Below are 17234 nucleotides of genomic sequence, written 5' to 3'. Positions count from 1 at the left end.
AGGATTCACGGGTCCAGGAATCATGGGGTGGAAGTGGGAAGTGGCACCACTCACTATCACCCCTAGTGATCCACTAGCAAAACTTTTGCTTCTTGTTCCTGTGATATTACTTTCTGCTCACCTAGAGGTCTTAGTTCCAGAGAGAGGAACGCTGCCACCAGGAGACACAACAACAATTCAATTAACCTGAAGTTAAGAGTGCCACATGGACACTTTGGGCTCCTCCTACCTTTAAGTCAACAGGCTAAGAAGGGGGCTACAGTATTGGCTTGGGTGATTGACCTGGATTATCAAGATGAATTCAGTCTACAACTCCACAATGGAGATCAGGAAGAGTATGCATGGAATACAGGAGATTCATCAGTGCATCTCTTAGTATTACCATGCCCTGTGATTAAGGTCAATGGGGAATGACAACAGCCCAATCCAGGCAGGACTACAAATAGCACAGACCCTTTAGGAATGAAGGTTTGGCTCACTCCACTGGGAAAAAATTCCATAGCCTGCTGAGGTGCTTGCTGAAGGCAAAGGAAATACAGAATGCATAAGTAGAAGGCAGTCACCAATGCCAGCTACAACAATGTGACCAGCTGCAGAAATGAGGACTGTAATTGTCATGAATATTTCCTCCTTCTTTTGTTAAAAACAAATTTGTGCATGTATACACTTGTACTAAGAACATATCTTCATTTTATTTCCTTTTTCATTTATCATGTGACATAAGATTTATTGACTTCATATCAGCATTTAAGTATTGTTAACTTTAGATAATAGTATTTGGGTTGGGGATTTGTGTGTTTCTGGTTGTATGAAGAATAGTTGTATTATGTTAGGCATAATTATGACTTTATTGTTGCCTTTATTTAAAGATTGTGTATGACCTCAGGAGATGTGTATGGGTTCAAATTGATAAGGGGTGGACTTATGATGGTTAATACTGAGTGTCAAATTGATTGGATTGAAGGATGCAAAGTATTAATTATGGCTGTGTCTGTGAGGGTGTTGCCAAAGGGGATTAACATTTGAGTCAGTGGACTGGAAAGGCAGACCCACCCTTAATCTGGGTGGGCACCATCTAATCAGCTGCCAGTGTGGCTAGAATATAAAGCAGGCAGAAAAATGTAAAAAGACTAGACTGGCCTAGCTTCCCAGCCTACATCTTTCTCCTGTGCTGGATGCTTCCTGACCTCAAACATTGGACTCCAGGTTCTTCAGTTTTGGGACTTGACTGGCTCTCCTTGCTCCTCAGCTTGCAGGAGCTGACCTATTGTGGGACCTTGTGATCATGTGAGTCAATACTTAATAAATATATATATCCTATTAGTTCTTATATATATAAGGATATATATAAAAACATATATACATACTATATATATATCCTATTAGTTCTTTCCCTCTAGAGAACCCTAATACATGTGTATACACATCTGTGCCCACAAAGGAATAACATTAGAAGCTTCATGTTGCAGGAGAAGACTTCAGTAAAATAGAAAATAGTCCACCCACATAGCTAAATAAGGAAACATGTACACAACAAGATTCCAAAAGGTAAACAAGAAATTCGTATGTGGGTTTGCTATCTAAAAAACCAAATTTAGCAAAATATGATAGGCAAGCAAAAAAGGCAAAAAAAAAAAAAAAAAAAACCAAGAAGATGTGTCCCATACAAAGGAAAAATGCAACAGAAACTTTTTATGAGGATGCCAAATGTTTGGCATAGCAGGGAAAGACTACAAAACAATTCTTATAAATATTTAAAATAATTCATAAAATCTCTGCTTAGGCATGAAAGGAAGATATGATGAGAATGTCTCACCAAATAGAGAATATTAACAAAAAGATTGAAAGTATTTTGATTTATAATTGAGCATATTTATGGGATTCAATATGATGTTTTAGTGCATGTAAAAAGGAAATTCTAGAGTTGATAGTACAAAAACTGAAGAAAAATTCACTAGAGGGGTTCAAGAGTAGTTTTAACAGAAGAAATAATCTGTAAATTTAAAGTAATAGGATTACTAGGAGAGAAAGAACAAAATAATTTAAAGAAATTATGGCTGAACATTTTGAAAAGTATTTGATGTAAAATACTAGTCCACCTATCTAAGCTCAATTAAATCCAGTTATATAAACACAATAAAATTCACAACCAGATCCAACATAGTAAAAACATTGAGAGACAAAGTGAAAACCTTAAAGTGTCAAGAGAACAACTACAGTCATGTGTTGTCTAATGATGGAAATGTGTCCTGAGAAATACATAGTTAGGCAACTTCATCATCGTGCAGACATCATAAAGTTACATACTTACACAAACCTAGGTGGTATAGCTTTCTACACACCTAAGCTATGTTGTATAGCCTATTGCTTCTAGGCTACGAACTTGTAAAGCATGTTACTGGACTGAATTCTGCAGGCAGTGGTAACACAAGAGTAAGCAATTCTGTATCTAAACATAGAAAAGATACAGTAAAAATACCATATAAAAGATAAAAAGTGGTACACTCGTATAGGGCACTTACCATGAATAGAGCTTGCAAGGCTGAATGTTGCTCTGGGTGTGTCAGTGAGTGAGCAGTGAGTGAATGCAAAGGTCTAGGACATTATTGTACACTACAGTAGACTTTATAAACACTGTGTGTACACTTAGGCTACATGAAATTTATTTTTAAAAATCTTTCCTTAAAAATAACCTTAGCTTACTGTAACTTCTTAACTTTATAAACTTTTTAATTTTTTTAATTTTTGAACTCTTATAATAACATTTAACTTAAAACAGAGACACGTTGTACAGTTGTACAAAAATATTTTTTCTATATGCCTATTCAATAAGATGCTTTCTGTTTAATTTTTTTTTTTTTTTTACTTTTAAAACATTTTTGTTAAAAACTGAAACACAAAGACACATATTAGCCTAGACCTACACAGAATCAGGATCATCAATATCATCACTCTCTTCCACCTCCAAATCTTGCCCCAGTGGAAAGTCTTCAGGGGAAATAACACACATGAAGCTTTCATCTCCTATGATAATGATGCCTTCTTCTGGAATACATCCTGAGGGACCTGTCTGAGGCTGTTTCACAGTTAACATTTTTTGTAAGTAGCAGTATACATACTCAAATAAAAATAAACAAGTCTAGTAAATATATAAACCAGTAACATAGCTTTTTATTGTTATCACCAAGTGTTATGTACTGTACATAATTCTATGTGCTATACTTTTATATATCTGGCAGCAGAGTAGGTTTGTTTACACCAGCATCATCACAGGCATATGAGTAATTCATTGCATTAAGATGTTACATTGGTTACATCACTACATGATAGAAATTTCCAGCTCCATTACAATCTTTTGGAACCACCATCTTATATGTGGTCCAAACATCATTTTGTATAGTTACATAACTGTAACTATGCAAAAGTTAATTCTAGTAAGATTAATAGGTGACATAGCATCAGAAACTATGGAGGCCAAGGCCAGGCGCAGTGGCTCACGCTTGTAATCCCAGCACTTTGGGAGGCTGAGGCGGGTGGATCACTTGAGGTCAGCAGCTTGAGACCAGCCTGGCCAACCTGGTGAAACCCAGTCTCTACTAAAATACAAAAATTAGCTGGGCATGGTGGTACGGGCCTGTAATCCAAGCTACTCGTGAGGCTGAGGCAGGAGAATCACTTGAACCCAGGAGGTGGAGGTTGCAGTGAGCCAAGATCATGCCACTGCACTCCAGTCTGGGTGACAGAGAGAGACTCCATCTTGGGGAAAAAAAAAAATGATGGAGGCCAGAAGGCAGTAGGATGGCATTTTCAAAGGGCTGCAAGAAAAAATATCAACCAATAATCTTATGTTTTGCAAAATTATTTTTAAAAATGAAACTCAAATAAAAAGAATATCAAATAAATAAAAATTTGCAGGGTTAGTTGGTATCAGGCCATGCTATAGAAAAAATACTTAAGAAAGTTCCTCAGGCTGACAACAAGTTTCCTCACATCGTAATTTTTTCAACAAAAGCATTAGTGAAATAATTCTATTACATAATATTCTATAAACGCATATTTTGTTTTTTCTTCTCCTAATTGATTTAAAATGTAATTGTGTGGTACCATACATAGATATATAAAATTGATATGTAACTGTATTTTGGGGCCTATCACATAAAAGACATGTAATAGACATGCAATATGTTTGACAATAGCAGTACAAAGGAAATGGCTGGGAACAATAGTATACTGGAGGAAGAAAATGACAATAGATGGTAACTCAAATTCACAGGAAATAATAAAAAGAACCAGAAACTATAAATAAGAATGTTCATATAATAAACATAAATATGTACTTGTTCTTCTTTCTTTTCTCAGTTCTTTAAAAGGCATAAAGTTATATAGAGAAATAATTATAACAATGGTTTTAATATTTATAGGTATAACTACAGTGTAAATGTCAGGAAGAGGGAATAGAAAAGTTGGCAGAAATGCTTGTATAGTTTACTGGAAATTAATTAGAATAAATCTGAAGTAGATTCTAAAAATGACTATGGTGATGGTTTAACAACTCTGTGAATATATTAAAATATTTGAATTAGATGCTTTACAAGGGTAAATTGTATGATATATTACACTTTTTTTAAAAAGAAAGCTCAATAAAATCCATGTGTAACACTTTTAAAATGAGATGTAAACTACTGGGAGGATGTTATGAAGAAGGAAAATTGTGACTCTTACTAAATTATATTTCTCTAGCACATAATTTTGTATTGGTGCTTAAACCTATCTGTCCTCAAATACTCATTACTGATCTAAGAAACTTTTGCTTATCAACTCAAATGAATCAATACTCCTTGCTTATACAAGTCAGGGAAATAACTAAAAAGGTTAAAATATGTCTGCTAATGTTCCCCAGGTTTTTTGTTGTTGTTGCTATTGCTATAGGTCATCATTTTCACAAAATATTTTAATTAAATTAATGACTTGTTCTGTCAATCTGACGCATCTTTTCATTTTGGAGATGATACCCTAAATTGTTCCTATTTCTATACAAACTGTAATGGTGGTACATATGGGATGCAAAGGTCATTGTGCAGCTTTAAAATTTATTCATGGACTCAACCATTTCTCCAGAGCAAAACTTCTACTCTATGATGTCTGAGTCATTGCAGTTTTCACCCTACAGTCACATGCTCTGCTAAGACCCAAGTTCACCCACAAAACTTGAGGCCCAGTAGATGACCCAGCTTCATAAATCCAGATTATTTGATTTTTAATATGAATTCCCTTTATTAATTTTGATTTTATTTTTCTATCATTGACCCTAGTAGTTGTTTCAAAAGCAAGCAAAAAGTTCAAATCATATCAAAACTCAAAGGGAAAGGAATCCAATCTCAATGCTGATACGAATGCAAAATCACCCATTTCTTCCTCCCCATCTACAAAGTCTACATTCTAAATGGACCTGAGAGGACACTTTCTACCAGTCCACAATAATCACTGCTGTCACATAACTTTTAGTTACATGACATAAAAAGGACCTAAAATATTCTTAGAAGAATCAGAGAATTTCCCCCTGATGGTTAACTTTCTGTAACTATAAAGACCATAGTTCACAAGTTGACTTGTGAATAAAATTATATTCCACCTCACCAGGTATCTCCATACCTGGTGTATGGATATGCTTGTATGAAGTATGAAGATGCTTAAAAATTATATTCTTATCATAAACTCTCTAGGATGATTTCAGTTTGCAGAAGAGGCAGCATTGTATGGAAGAAAGCACTGATTAAGGAATAACGAACATCTATTTCTGTATAAGTTTTATAGTTAACTATATATCTGATTTTTGTTCAAATCACTAAACTTCTCTAGGCTTATATGATTGCTAAGAATGCCTCCAATTCTAAAGTTTTGTAATTCTGCAGTCCAGAGCTTTTTGTTTTTACTAATTCATCTTCTTTAATGACTGATGCTAATTAAGTTATTACTACTTACATGTACAAATATACCATCACATACACACAGACACAGACATATGTTACAATTTACCTTTCAAAGCATTTTGAAAATCTGTTTTGTTTTTATAGAGACTGGCCTAAAACACTTGAAAGGTGTTAATGAAAAAGATATAATAAAACATCTAATCAACATACAGTCAAAGAGGCATGCAGGTAAGAACAAGAATTCTTCAAGCCTCCTGTTAATGGCCTATTTAGCTCTGAAGTTAAATTAAATCTGGTTCTTTGATGATGACTGTAGATGTAAGTTATCATTACATGAGAAAATATCTTCATAAATTTCCTCCTGTAATTTGTGGAACTCTAGTATTTGCTACCAATGGAACATTAGTTAGATATAATTAGTTTTAGAACTTATTTATTAGTAAAGAATCCATAAAAATGCAAGGCTATTGTGACCCAAATATATGCTTGATGCTATTATTTCAAATGCTATACTGTAATTCAATGCTGACTTCAGGTCCTGAATATCTCTGATACAATTTTCTGTCTCAATTATCTGTCTAATATTCTCAGTGGGGTGTTGAAGTCTCCCACTATTATTGTGTTGGAGCTTAAGTCTCTTTGAAGGTCTCTAAGAACTTGCTTTATGAATCTGGGTGCTCATGTGTTAGATGCTTATATTTAGGATAGTTAGATCTTCTGGTTGAATTGAACCTTTACCCGTAGTAATGCAGCACTATTCACAATAGCAAAGACATGAAATCAACCCAAATGCCCATCAGTAATAGACTAGATAAAGAAAAGTTGGTACATATACACCATGGAATACTATGCAGACATAAAAAAGAAACAAGATCATGTCCTTTGCAGGGACATTGATGGAGCTGGAGGCCATTATCCTTAGCAAACTAACACAGGAATAGTAAACCAAATACTGCATGTCCTCACCTATAAATGGGAGCTAAATGATGAGAACATATGGACACATAGAGGGGAACAACACACACTGGGGCCTTTTGGAGAGTGGAGGAAGAAAGAGGGACAGGATCAGGAAAAATAACTAATGGGTACTAGGATTAATACTTGGGTGATGAAATAATCTATACAACAAACCCCCATGACACAAGTTTACCTATGTAACAAACTTGCGCTTTTACCCCGAACTTAAAATGAAAATTGAAAAAAATGAAAACAGATGCTGTACTTATCATTTTATATTTCTGGCTTAGAGAGGAAAGTTGCCTTAAATTTGTAAAAGCATACAGACTAACTTGTGAATGTGATAAGAAGAGGAATATAACAGATAGTCATTTTATTGGCTACCCCTTCTCTTTATTTGATAAAAATATCAGGTAAATTTACAATATCTCAGCTACAGTAAAGTTATTTAGTTGCGTTCCACAATTTAGTGATTACACAACTAAATTTACTTCTGGAATAACAGTGTTAGGCATATTTTTCCTTGATCTTTGGTGAAAGAGGCAGGGAGCTTACCAGAGAAATAAGGGAAAGAGGCCATTAAAGAGAGTCCCCCTGAAACCACTATCATTCAAAAGTGGCAGTGTGCATACCAAAAGCAGTGCTCCCGGAGGAACAATATTAGAATCTTCTTGTAGTGGAGAAAAATAATGTAAAATAGTCAAAAGAAATCACTAAAAAGCAAACAGCAAGTTTTGAAATATGATGAATAAATCAATATCTAGATTTGTCTATAATATCATCCAAAATATCCAAAATATCCAGTTTTTATTCTAAAATTCATAGGAACCAAAAAAAAAAAAAAAAAGAGCCTGAATACCCAAAGCAATCATAAGCAAAAAGAACAAAGCTTGTAGTATCACATTACCTGACTTCAAACTATACTATAAGGCTACATTAACCAAAACAGTGTGATACTGATACAAAAACGGACGTGTGGACCAGTGGAACAGAATACAGAACCCAGAAAGAAAGCCACACACCTACAGCTATCTGATATTTGACAAAGTCAACAAAAATAAGCAATGGAGAAAGGATTCACTATGCAATAAATGGTGCTGAGATAGCTGGCTAGCCATATGTAGATGAAACTGGAACCCTACCTTTCACCATATACAAAAATTAACTCAGGATAGATTACAAATTTAAATGTAAGACTTCAAACTATAAGAATCCTAAAAGAAAAATTAGGAAACACCATTCTGGACATTGGCCTTGGAAAATAATTTATGACTAAGTCCTCAAAAGCAATTTCCACAAAACCAAAAATTGACAAGTGGGACCTAATTAAACGAAAGAGCTTCTGCAGAGCAAAAGAAACTACTAACAGAGTAAACAGACAACCAACATAATGGGAGAAAATATTCACAAACTATGGATAAGACAAAGGTCTATATCCAGAATCTGTAAGGAACATAAACAGTTCAGCAAGCAAAAAACAGCCCCATTAAAGAGTGAGCAAAAGACATGAACAGACACTTCTCAAAAGAAGATATACAAGCTGCCAACAAACATGAAAAAATGTTCCACATCACTAATCATCAGAGAAATGCGAATCAAAACCACAGTGAGATACCATCTAACACCAGTCAGAATGGCTATTATTTAAAAATAAAAATAAAAAACAGATGCTGGAAAGGCCGTAGGTGGGAATGTACATTAGTTCAGCCACTGTGGAAAGTAGTGTGGAGATTTCCCAAAGAACTTAAAACAGAACTGCCATCCTATCCAGCAATCCCATTACTGGATATGTATCCAAAAGAAAATAAATGATTCTGCTAAAAAGACACATGCACTTACATGCTCATTGCAACACTATTCACAATCACAAAGACATGGAATCAACCTAAGTGCCCATCAGTGGGGGATTGGATAAAGAAAATCTGGTACATATATATGTCATGGAATACTATACAGCCATAAAAAAGAGTGAAATCATGTCTGTTGCAGCAACATGGATGCAGCCAGAGGCCATTAACCTATGCAAATTAACCCTGGGAACAGTAAACCAAATACAGTGTGTCCTCACTTATAAGTGGAAGCTAAGCATTGGGTAGATATGGACATAAATATGGTAAAAATAGACACCAGGGACTACTGGTAGAGAGGTAGTCAGGGGGTGGGAGGTAAAAAACTACTTATGGGGTACTGTGCTCACTACCTTGGTGATAGGATCATTCATACTCCAAGTCTCAGTGACATGCAATATGCCCAGGTAACAAACCTGCACATGTAACCCCTGAATCAAAGAAAGTTGAAATTTTAACATAAATACATTATAAATAAATAAAAATAAAATGCCTAGTTTTTAGTTTAAAATTATGAGCCATTCAAAGAAACAGTAAAGCATAACCCATACACAGGGGGAAGAAAAGTAGGCAACAAAAAATTCTGTGGGAGTCCAAGATGTTAGACTTAGCAAAGACTACAAAGCAGTTATTATAAATAGGTTCACAGAATTTAAGGAAACCATAATTAAAGCATAAAAGGGGGTATAGTGACAATGTGTGTATTCACTGCCCAGATTGCCAAAACAAAATACTGCACTGGGTGCCTTAAACATCAGAAATTGATTTTCTCACAGTTCTGAACACTAAAACTTCAAAATCAAAGGTCTGCCAAGGTTGATTTCTGGTGATGCCTCTCTTCCTGGCTCAAGGACACACTTAGAGAAATGCTAAGTGCACTGGGAAGTCTCCACAATAGAACTGAACAAGCAGAAGAAAGAACTTCAGAGCTCGATGACAAGGCTTTTGAATTAACTCAATCCATCACACACAAAGAAACAAGAATTTTGAAAAATGAACAAAGACTCCAAGAAGTTTGGGACTATGTTAAATGTTCAAACCTGAGAATAATTGGAATTCCTGAGAAGAAGAAAAATCTAAAAGTTTGGAAAACATATTTGAGAGAATAATCAAGAAAAACTTCTCCAACCTTGCTAGAGATCTAGACATCTAAACACAAGAAGATCAAAGAACACCTGGGGAATTCATTGCAAAAAGATCATCATGTAGGCATATAGTCATCAGGTTATCTAAAGTCAAGATAAAGAAAAGAATCTTAAGAGCTGTGAGGCAAAAGCATCAGGTAACCTATAAAGGAAAACCTGTCATATTAACAGCAGGCTTCTCAGCAGAAACCTTACATGTTAGAAGGAAGTGGGGTCCTATTTTTAGCCTCCTTAAATGAAACAATAATCAGTCAAAAATTTTGTATCCAGTGAAACTGAACTTCATAAATGAAGGAAAGATACAGTCTTTTCCAGATAAGCAAATGCTGAGATAATTTGCGATTACCTAGCCAGTACTATAAGAACTGCTAAAAGGAGCTCTAAATCTTCAAACACTCAAAATACACCAAAATAGAACCTCCTTAAAACATAAATCTCACAGGACCCATATAACATTAACACAGTGGGGTGGGGGGAGGGGAAGTATTCAGGCTACAAATGGTATGATGAATGGAATAGTACCTCACATCTCAATACTAACATTGAATGTAAATGACCTAAATGCTCCACTTAAAAGATACAGAATTGCAGAATAGATAAGAATTCACCAACCAAGTTTCTGCTGTCTTCAGGAGACTCAACACAAAAGGACTCACATAAACTTAAGGTAAAAGTGTGGAAAAAGATGTTCTGTGCAAATGGACATCAAAAGCAAACAGGAGTAGCTATTCTTATATTGGACAAAACAAACCTTAATCCAACAGCAGTTAAAAATGACAAAGAGGGACATTATAGAATGATAAAAGGGCTAATCCAACAGTAAAATGTCACAATTCTAAATATATATGCACCTAATACTGGATATGTCAAGTTTATAAAACAATTACTACTAGAGCTAAGAAATGAGATGACACAATAATAGTGGGGGACTTTAATACTCCACTGACAGCACTAGACAAGTCATCAGGACAGAAAGTCAACAAAGAAACAATGAACTTGAACTCTACCCTACAACAAATGGACTTAACAGATATCTACAGAACATTCTACTCAACAACTGCAGAATATACATTCTATTCATCAGCACATGGAACATTCTCCAAGACAGACCATATGACAGGCCACAAAACAAGTCTCAGTAAATTTAAGAAAATTGAAATTATATCAAGTACTCTCTCAGACCACAGTGGAATAAAATTGGAAATCAAATCCAAAAGGAACCCTAAAAATCATGCAAATACATGGAAATTAAATAACCTGCTCCTGAATGATCACTGGGTCAAGAGTGAAATCAAGATAGAAATTTAAAAATTATTTGAACTGAACAATAATAGTGACACAACCAATCAAAACCTCTGGGATACAGCAAAAACACTGCTAAGAGGAAAGTTCACAGCATTAAATGCCTAAATCAAAAAGTCTGAAAGAGCACAAATAGACAATCTAAGGTCACACCTCATGGAATTGGAGAAACAAGAACAATCCAGACCCAAACCCAGCAGAAGAAAAGAAATAACAAAGATCAGAGCAGAACTAAACAAGAATGAAACAAGCAAACAAAAAAATACAAAAGATAAATGAAACAAAAAGCTGATTATTTGAAAAGATAAATAAAATTGATAGACCATTAGCAAGATTAACCAAGGAAAGAAGAGAGAAGATCCACAGCACTTTGGGAGGCCGAGACGGGTGGATCACGAGGTCAGGAGATCGAGACCATCCTGGCTAACATGGTGAAACCCCATCTCTACTAAAAAAAATACAAAAAATTAGCCGGGCGATGTGGCGGGCGCCTGTAGTCCCAGCTACTCGGGAGGCTGAGGCGAGAGAATGGCATAAACCCGGGAGGCGGAGCTTGCAGTGAGCTGAGATCCGGCCACTGCACTCCAGCCTGGGCGACAGAGTGAGACTCCGTCTCAAAAAAAAAAAAAAAAAAAAAAAAAAAAAAAAAAAAAAAAAAGATCCAAATAAGCTCAATTAGAAATGAAACAGGAGTTATTACAACTGATACCACAGAAATAGAAAACGTTATTCAAGTCTACTCTGAACACATTTACCCATATAAACTAGAAAACCTAGAGGAGATGGATAAATTCATGGAAATATACAATCCCCTTAGATTAAACCAGGAAGGTATAGAATCTCTGAACAGACCAATAACAAGCAGCAAGATTGAAATGGTAATTTAAAAATTGCCAACAACAAAAAAGTTCAGGATCAAATGGATTTACAGCTGAACTATCTGACATTCAAAGAAGAATTGGTACCAATCCTATTGACATTATTGCAAAAGATACAGAAGAGGGAATCCTCCCTAAATCATTCTATGAAGCCAGTATCACCCTAATACCAAAACCAGGGAAGGACATAACAAAAAAAAGAGAAAACTACAGACCGATATCCCTGATGAACATAGATGAAAAAATCCTCAACAAAATACTAGCAAACCAAATCCAAGAGCATATCAAAAAGATAATCCACCATGATCTAGTGGGTTTCATACCAGGTATGCAGGGATGGTTTAACATATGCAAGTCAATAAATGTGATACACCACATAAACAGAATTAAAAACAACAATCAATCACATGATCATCTCAATAGATGCAGAAGAAGCACTTGACAAAATCCAGCATCCCTTTATGATTAAAACCCTCAGCAAAATTGGCATAAAAGGAACATAATTTAAGGTAATAAAAGCTATCTATGACAAACACACAGCCAACATTATACCGAACGGGTTTTGAAAGCATTCCCCCTGAGAACTGGAACAAGACAAGGATGCCCAATCTCACCACGTCTATTCAACATAGTACTGGAAGTCCTAGCCAGAGCATCAGACAAGGAAAAGAAATAAAGGGCATCCAAATCGGTAAAGAGGAAATCAAACTGTTGCTGTTTGCTGATGACATGATCATATACCTAGAAAACACTAAAGACTCATCCAAAAAGCTCCTAGCACTCGTAAATGAATTCAGCAAAGTTTCAGGATACAAACTTAACATACACAAATCAGTAGTGCTGCTCTACACCAACAGTGACCAAGCTGAGAATCAAATCAAGAACTCAACTCCTTTCACAATAGCTGCCAAAACAAACAAACAAACAAACAAAAAAGATAGGAATATACTTAATCAAGGACTTGAAAGACCTCTACAAGGAAAACTACAAAACACTGCTGAAAGAAATCCTAGACGACACAAACAAATGACCATATTCTCAAAAGCAATCTACAAATTCAATGCAATTCCCATCAAAATACCAATATCATTCTTCAGAGAACTAGAAAAAAAAATCCTAAAATTCATATGGAACCAAAAAAGAACCCACATAGCCAAAGCAAGACTAAGCAAAAAGAATAAATCTGAAGGGATCATATTACCTGACTTCAAACTATGTATAAGGCCATAGTGACCAAAACAGCATGGTATTGGTATAAAAATAAACACATAGACCAATGGAACAGAATAGAGAACCCAGAAATAAAGCCAAATACTTACAGCCAATGGATCTTTGACAGAACAAACAAAAACATGAAGTGGGGAAAGAACACCATATTCAACAAATGATGCTGGGATAATTGTCAAGCCACATGTAGAAAAATGAAACTGGATCCTCATCTCTCACCTTATACAAAAATCAACTCGAGATGGATCAAAGACTTAAATCTAAGACTTGAAACCATAAGTTTCTAGAAGATAACATTGGAAAATCCCTTCTAGACATTGGCTTAAGTAAAGACTTCATGACCAAGAACCCAAAAGCAAATGCAACAAAAACAAAGATAAATAGATGGGACTTCATTAAATTAAAAAGCTTCTGCACAGCAAAAGAAGTTATCAGCAGAGTTAACAGACAACCCTCAGAGCGGTAGAAAATCTTCACAATCTATATATGCAACAAAGAACTAATATCCAGAATCTACAAAGAACTCAAATCAGCAAGAAAAAAAAAATCCCATAAAAACATGGGCTAAGGGCATGAATAGACAATTCTCAAAAGAAGATATACAAATGGCCAACAAGCATATAGAAAAATGCTCAACATCATTAATTATCAGGGATACACAAATCAAAACCATAATGCGATACCACCTCATTCCTGCAAGAATGGCCATCATCAAAAAATCAAAAAATAATAGATGTTGGCATGGATGCAGTGAAAAGGAAACATTTTTACTGTGGAAAACAGTGTGGAGAGTCCTTAAAGAACTAAAAGTAGATCTACCCTTTGATCCAGAAATCCCACTTCTAGGTATCTACCCAGAGGAAAGGAAATCATTGTACAAAAAGATACTTGCACACGTATGTTTATAGCAGTACAATTTGCCATTGCAAAAATATGGAATCAGCCCAAATGCCCATCAATCAACAAATGGATAAAGAAAATGTGGTGTGTATATACCATGGAATACTACTCAGCCATAAAAAGGAACAAAATAATGGCATTCACAGCAACCTGAATGGAATTGGAGACTATTATTATAAGTGAAGTAACTCAGGAATGGAAAATCAAACGTTATATGTTCTCACTCACGTGGGAACTAAGCTATGAGGATGCAAAGGCATAAGAATGGTATGTTGGACTTCGAAGACTTGGGGAAAGAGTAGGAGGTGTCAAGGGACAAAAGACTACACATTGGGTACAGTGTACACTGCTTGGGTGATGGATGCTCCAAAATCTCACAAATCACTACTAAAGAACATTCATGAAACCAAACACCACCTGTTCCCCAAAAACTTACTGAAATAAAAAAATAAAAATTTTTAAACAGTTTAAAAAATAAAATAACACTGGATAGTAACTCAAATCCACAGGAACAAATGCAAAAAATATATAAACAAGAAGGTTAGTATAGTAAATACTATAAATATGTACTTGCTCTTCTTTCTTAGCTTAATTAAAACGCACAGTATCATATAAATAATTACTCATAACATCAATTATAACAATGTATTTAATATATGTAGTTGTAATACACATAATCGTGCAAAAATGTTGAAGAAGGAATAATGCTATATGGGAGTAATATTTCTGTACTTCACTGGAATTTGATTAGTATAAACTCCAGTAGAATCTAAAATTGACTGTAGTCAGAACTACACAAATATGTCAACATCTTAAAAAACACTGAATTGAACATTTTACATAAGCATATAGCATGATATGTTATTTATTTTGTAAAAATATCTCAGTGAATTTCAGGCAGGATCATATTTAAAAAGAATTAAAGCAATGAGAGGATACAGTAAGGGAGGAAACATGAATGTTACTAGATTGTAAATTACTTTAGCACATAGATTCTCTTCCTAAATGCTTAACGTTATCTCCCCTAAAATGCTCTTCTCGTTGCCTTCCTTCTTATTATCTAAGAATCTTTGCATACTCACTTGAAATGAACCATTCCTTCTTATGTGTACTAGTTAGAGTAATAATCGGAGAGGCTAAAATATGACTGCTCATATTCCCTATTTTTATGTTTCTATAGATCTGCTTATGTTCACAAAATATAGCTGTGTACTTATGGAAAATACGTTCTTATGTGTCTCAGTTCATTTTGGTAATGATGCCTCAGCTGGTCCATACTTTGGTTTAGATTTCACTGGTGGTATATTTGGGCTTTGGATGTTACACTGTAAAACTTAACATTTATTCAAGAGCTCAGACATTTCTTCAGAGCAAAACTTTACTCTGTGGTATCTGGGTCATTATAGGTTTCCAACTTTAGCATATAGTCTGCTATAAACAACTTTCACAAAATATTAGGTCCACCATTGACCCAAGTCACCCATTCTAATTTTCCCTTTTCAATATGAACTTGCCTTTCATAACTTTCATGTATTTTTCCTGTTATATGACCTAGTCAGTAGTTTTCAAATCTAGCAAAAGATTCAAATCACATAAAAACTCCAGTGGAAAGGAATGCAATCTCAATGCTTATGCTACTACAAGTTTACTTACTTCATCCTCCCCAGCTACAAAGTCTACAAACTCAAGAAGATATGAAAGTCACATTTTCATATTCCACAAAATATCTAATTATTTTTCTACATTATTGATGCATACTTGATTTATAGTTACAAATCTTAGAAATGACATGAAGTCTTTATGAACAAATCAAAGCACTTTGCCCCACAATAACTCTCTGTGACTGTGGAGACCATGATTTGCAAATTGACCTATTCTTAAAAATGTTATGTTTTATCTCACCAGGTACATCCCACAGCAGATAGTGCTATTGGTGTAAAATTTAAAGTTATATGAATCATCATAAACTTTCTAGGATAATTTTAGTTTGCATAAGAGATGACATTATATAGTAAAGTCACTGGTTAAGGAATTACAAAGTGTCGGTTTGTGCATCAGTTTTGTCATCATCTTGATGTGGTCTTGTTCAAATCATGAAACATCTCTGAACTTCAATATAATAGGCTTATATGATTGCTAATAGCCCTTCAAATTCTGTTTTGTGATGCTTACTGCAATAAGACATTATATTGCGACTCTTCTACTATAATAATAAACTCACTACACATGCATACACACACATAAAATGTTTACCTTATAAAATATATTGAAATCTGCTTTATTTCTATAGAGACTAATAAGGGTCTCTTAGCAGATGCTATTGGACTATTGGACGAGGTATAATAAAGGGGTCAATTAAAACACAATTTAAATGTCACCCAGGTAAAAAAAATTCAAGACTAATATTTATGGTTTATTCATATTCCTGGAGTTAAACTAAGTATGAACCTTTCATGACAACAGTACCAATATGTTAGTATTATATGGGCGAAATTCTAAATGAATATCCTCCTATAATTAAACACACACATATACTCAGAGATATGGTCATGTTTGTCTTACAAAATATATTGATATCTGTTTTATTTCTACAGAGACTGATAAGGAACACTTGGCAGATGCTATTGGAAGAGGTATAATAAAGGGATCAATCAATGTACAACTAAAAGGTCACCAGGGTAAGAAAAAGAATTTCTTACATCTAATATTTACAGGCTGATTTATATTCCCTGAGTAAAATTAAGTATAGACCTTTAATAACAAAATATCTGTATTATAGTGTTACATAAGTAAAATTATTCATGAATATCTTCCTATAATTAAACACACACACACACACAAGTATGGTAATGATAACCTTACAAAATATACTGAAATCTGTTTTATTTCTATAGAGGCTGATAAGAACTTCTTTGCATATGCTATTGGAAGAGGTGTAAGGAAGGAGTCAATCAAGACACAATTAAAAAGTCACCCAGGTAAGAAAAAGCAATTTCAAGACTAATATTTATGGTTTATTTATATTCCTGGAGTTAAATTAAGTGTGGA

At 34.6% G+C, this 17234-nt stretch overlaps 1 protein-coding gene across 1 annotated transcript in view; it reads left to right on the top strand.

The window, feature by feature from the left end:
* CCDC7 (coiled-coil domain containing 7) overlaps window positions 1-17234 on the top strand; it is a 438580-nt gene that overhangs the window by 392621 nt on the left and 28725 nt on the right. The window contains exons 35-37 of the mRNA XM_033208742.1: window positions 6075-6158; window positions 16781-16864; window positions 17081-17164. Coding sequence (XP_033064633.1) covers window positions 6075-6158; window positions 16781-16864; window positions 17081-17164 — 252 coding nt within the window. The remainder of the gene's footprint in view (window positions 1-6074; window positions 6159-16780; window positions 16865-17080; window positions 17165-17234) is intronic.

Source organism: Trachypithecus francoisi, unplaced genomic scaffold (assembly GCF_009764315.1).
Source record: "Trachypithecus francoisi isolate TF-2019V2 unplaced genomic scaffold, Tfra_2.0 Lachesis_group9, whole genome shotgun sequence".
NCBI lineage: Eukaryota > Metazoa > Chordata > Mammalia > Primates > Cercopithecidae > Trachypithecus > Trachypithecus francoisi.
This window is presented reverse-complemented; position numbering and strand designations above follow the sequence as displayed.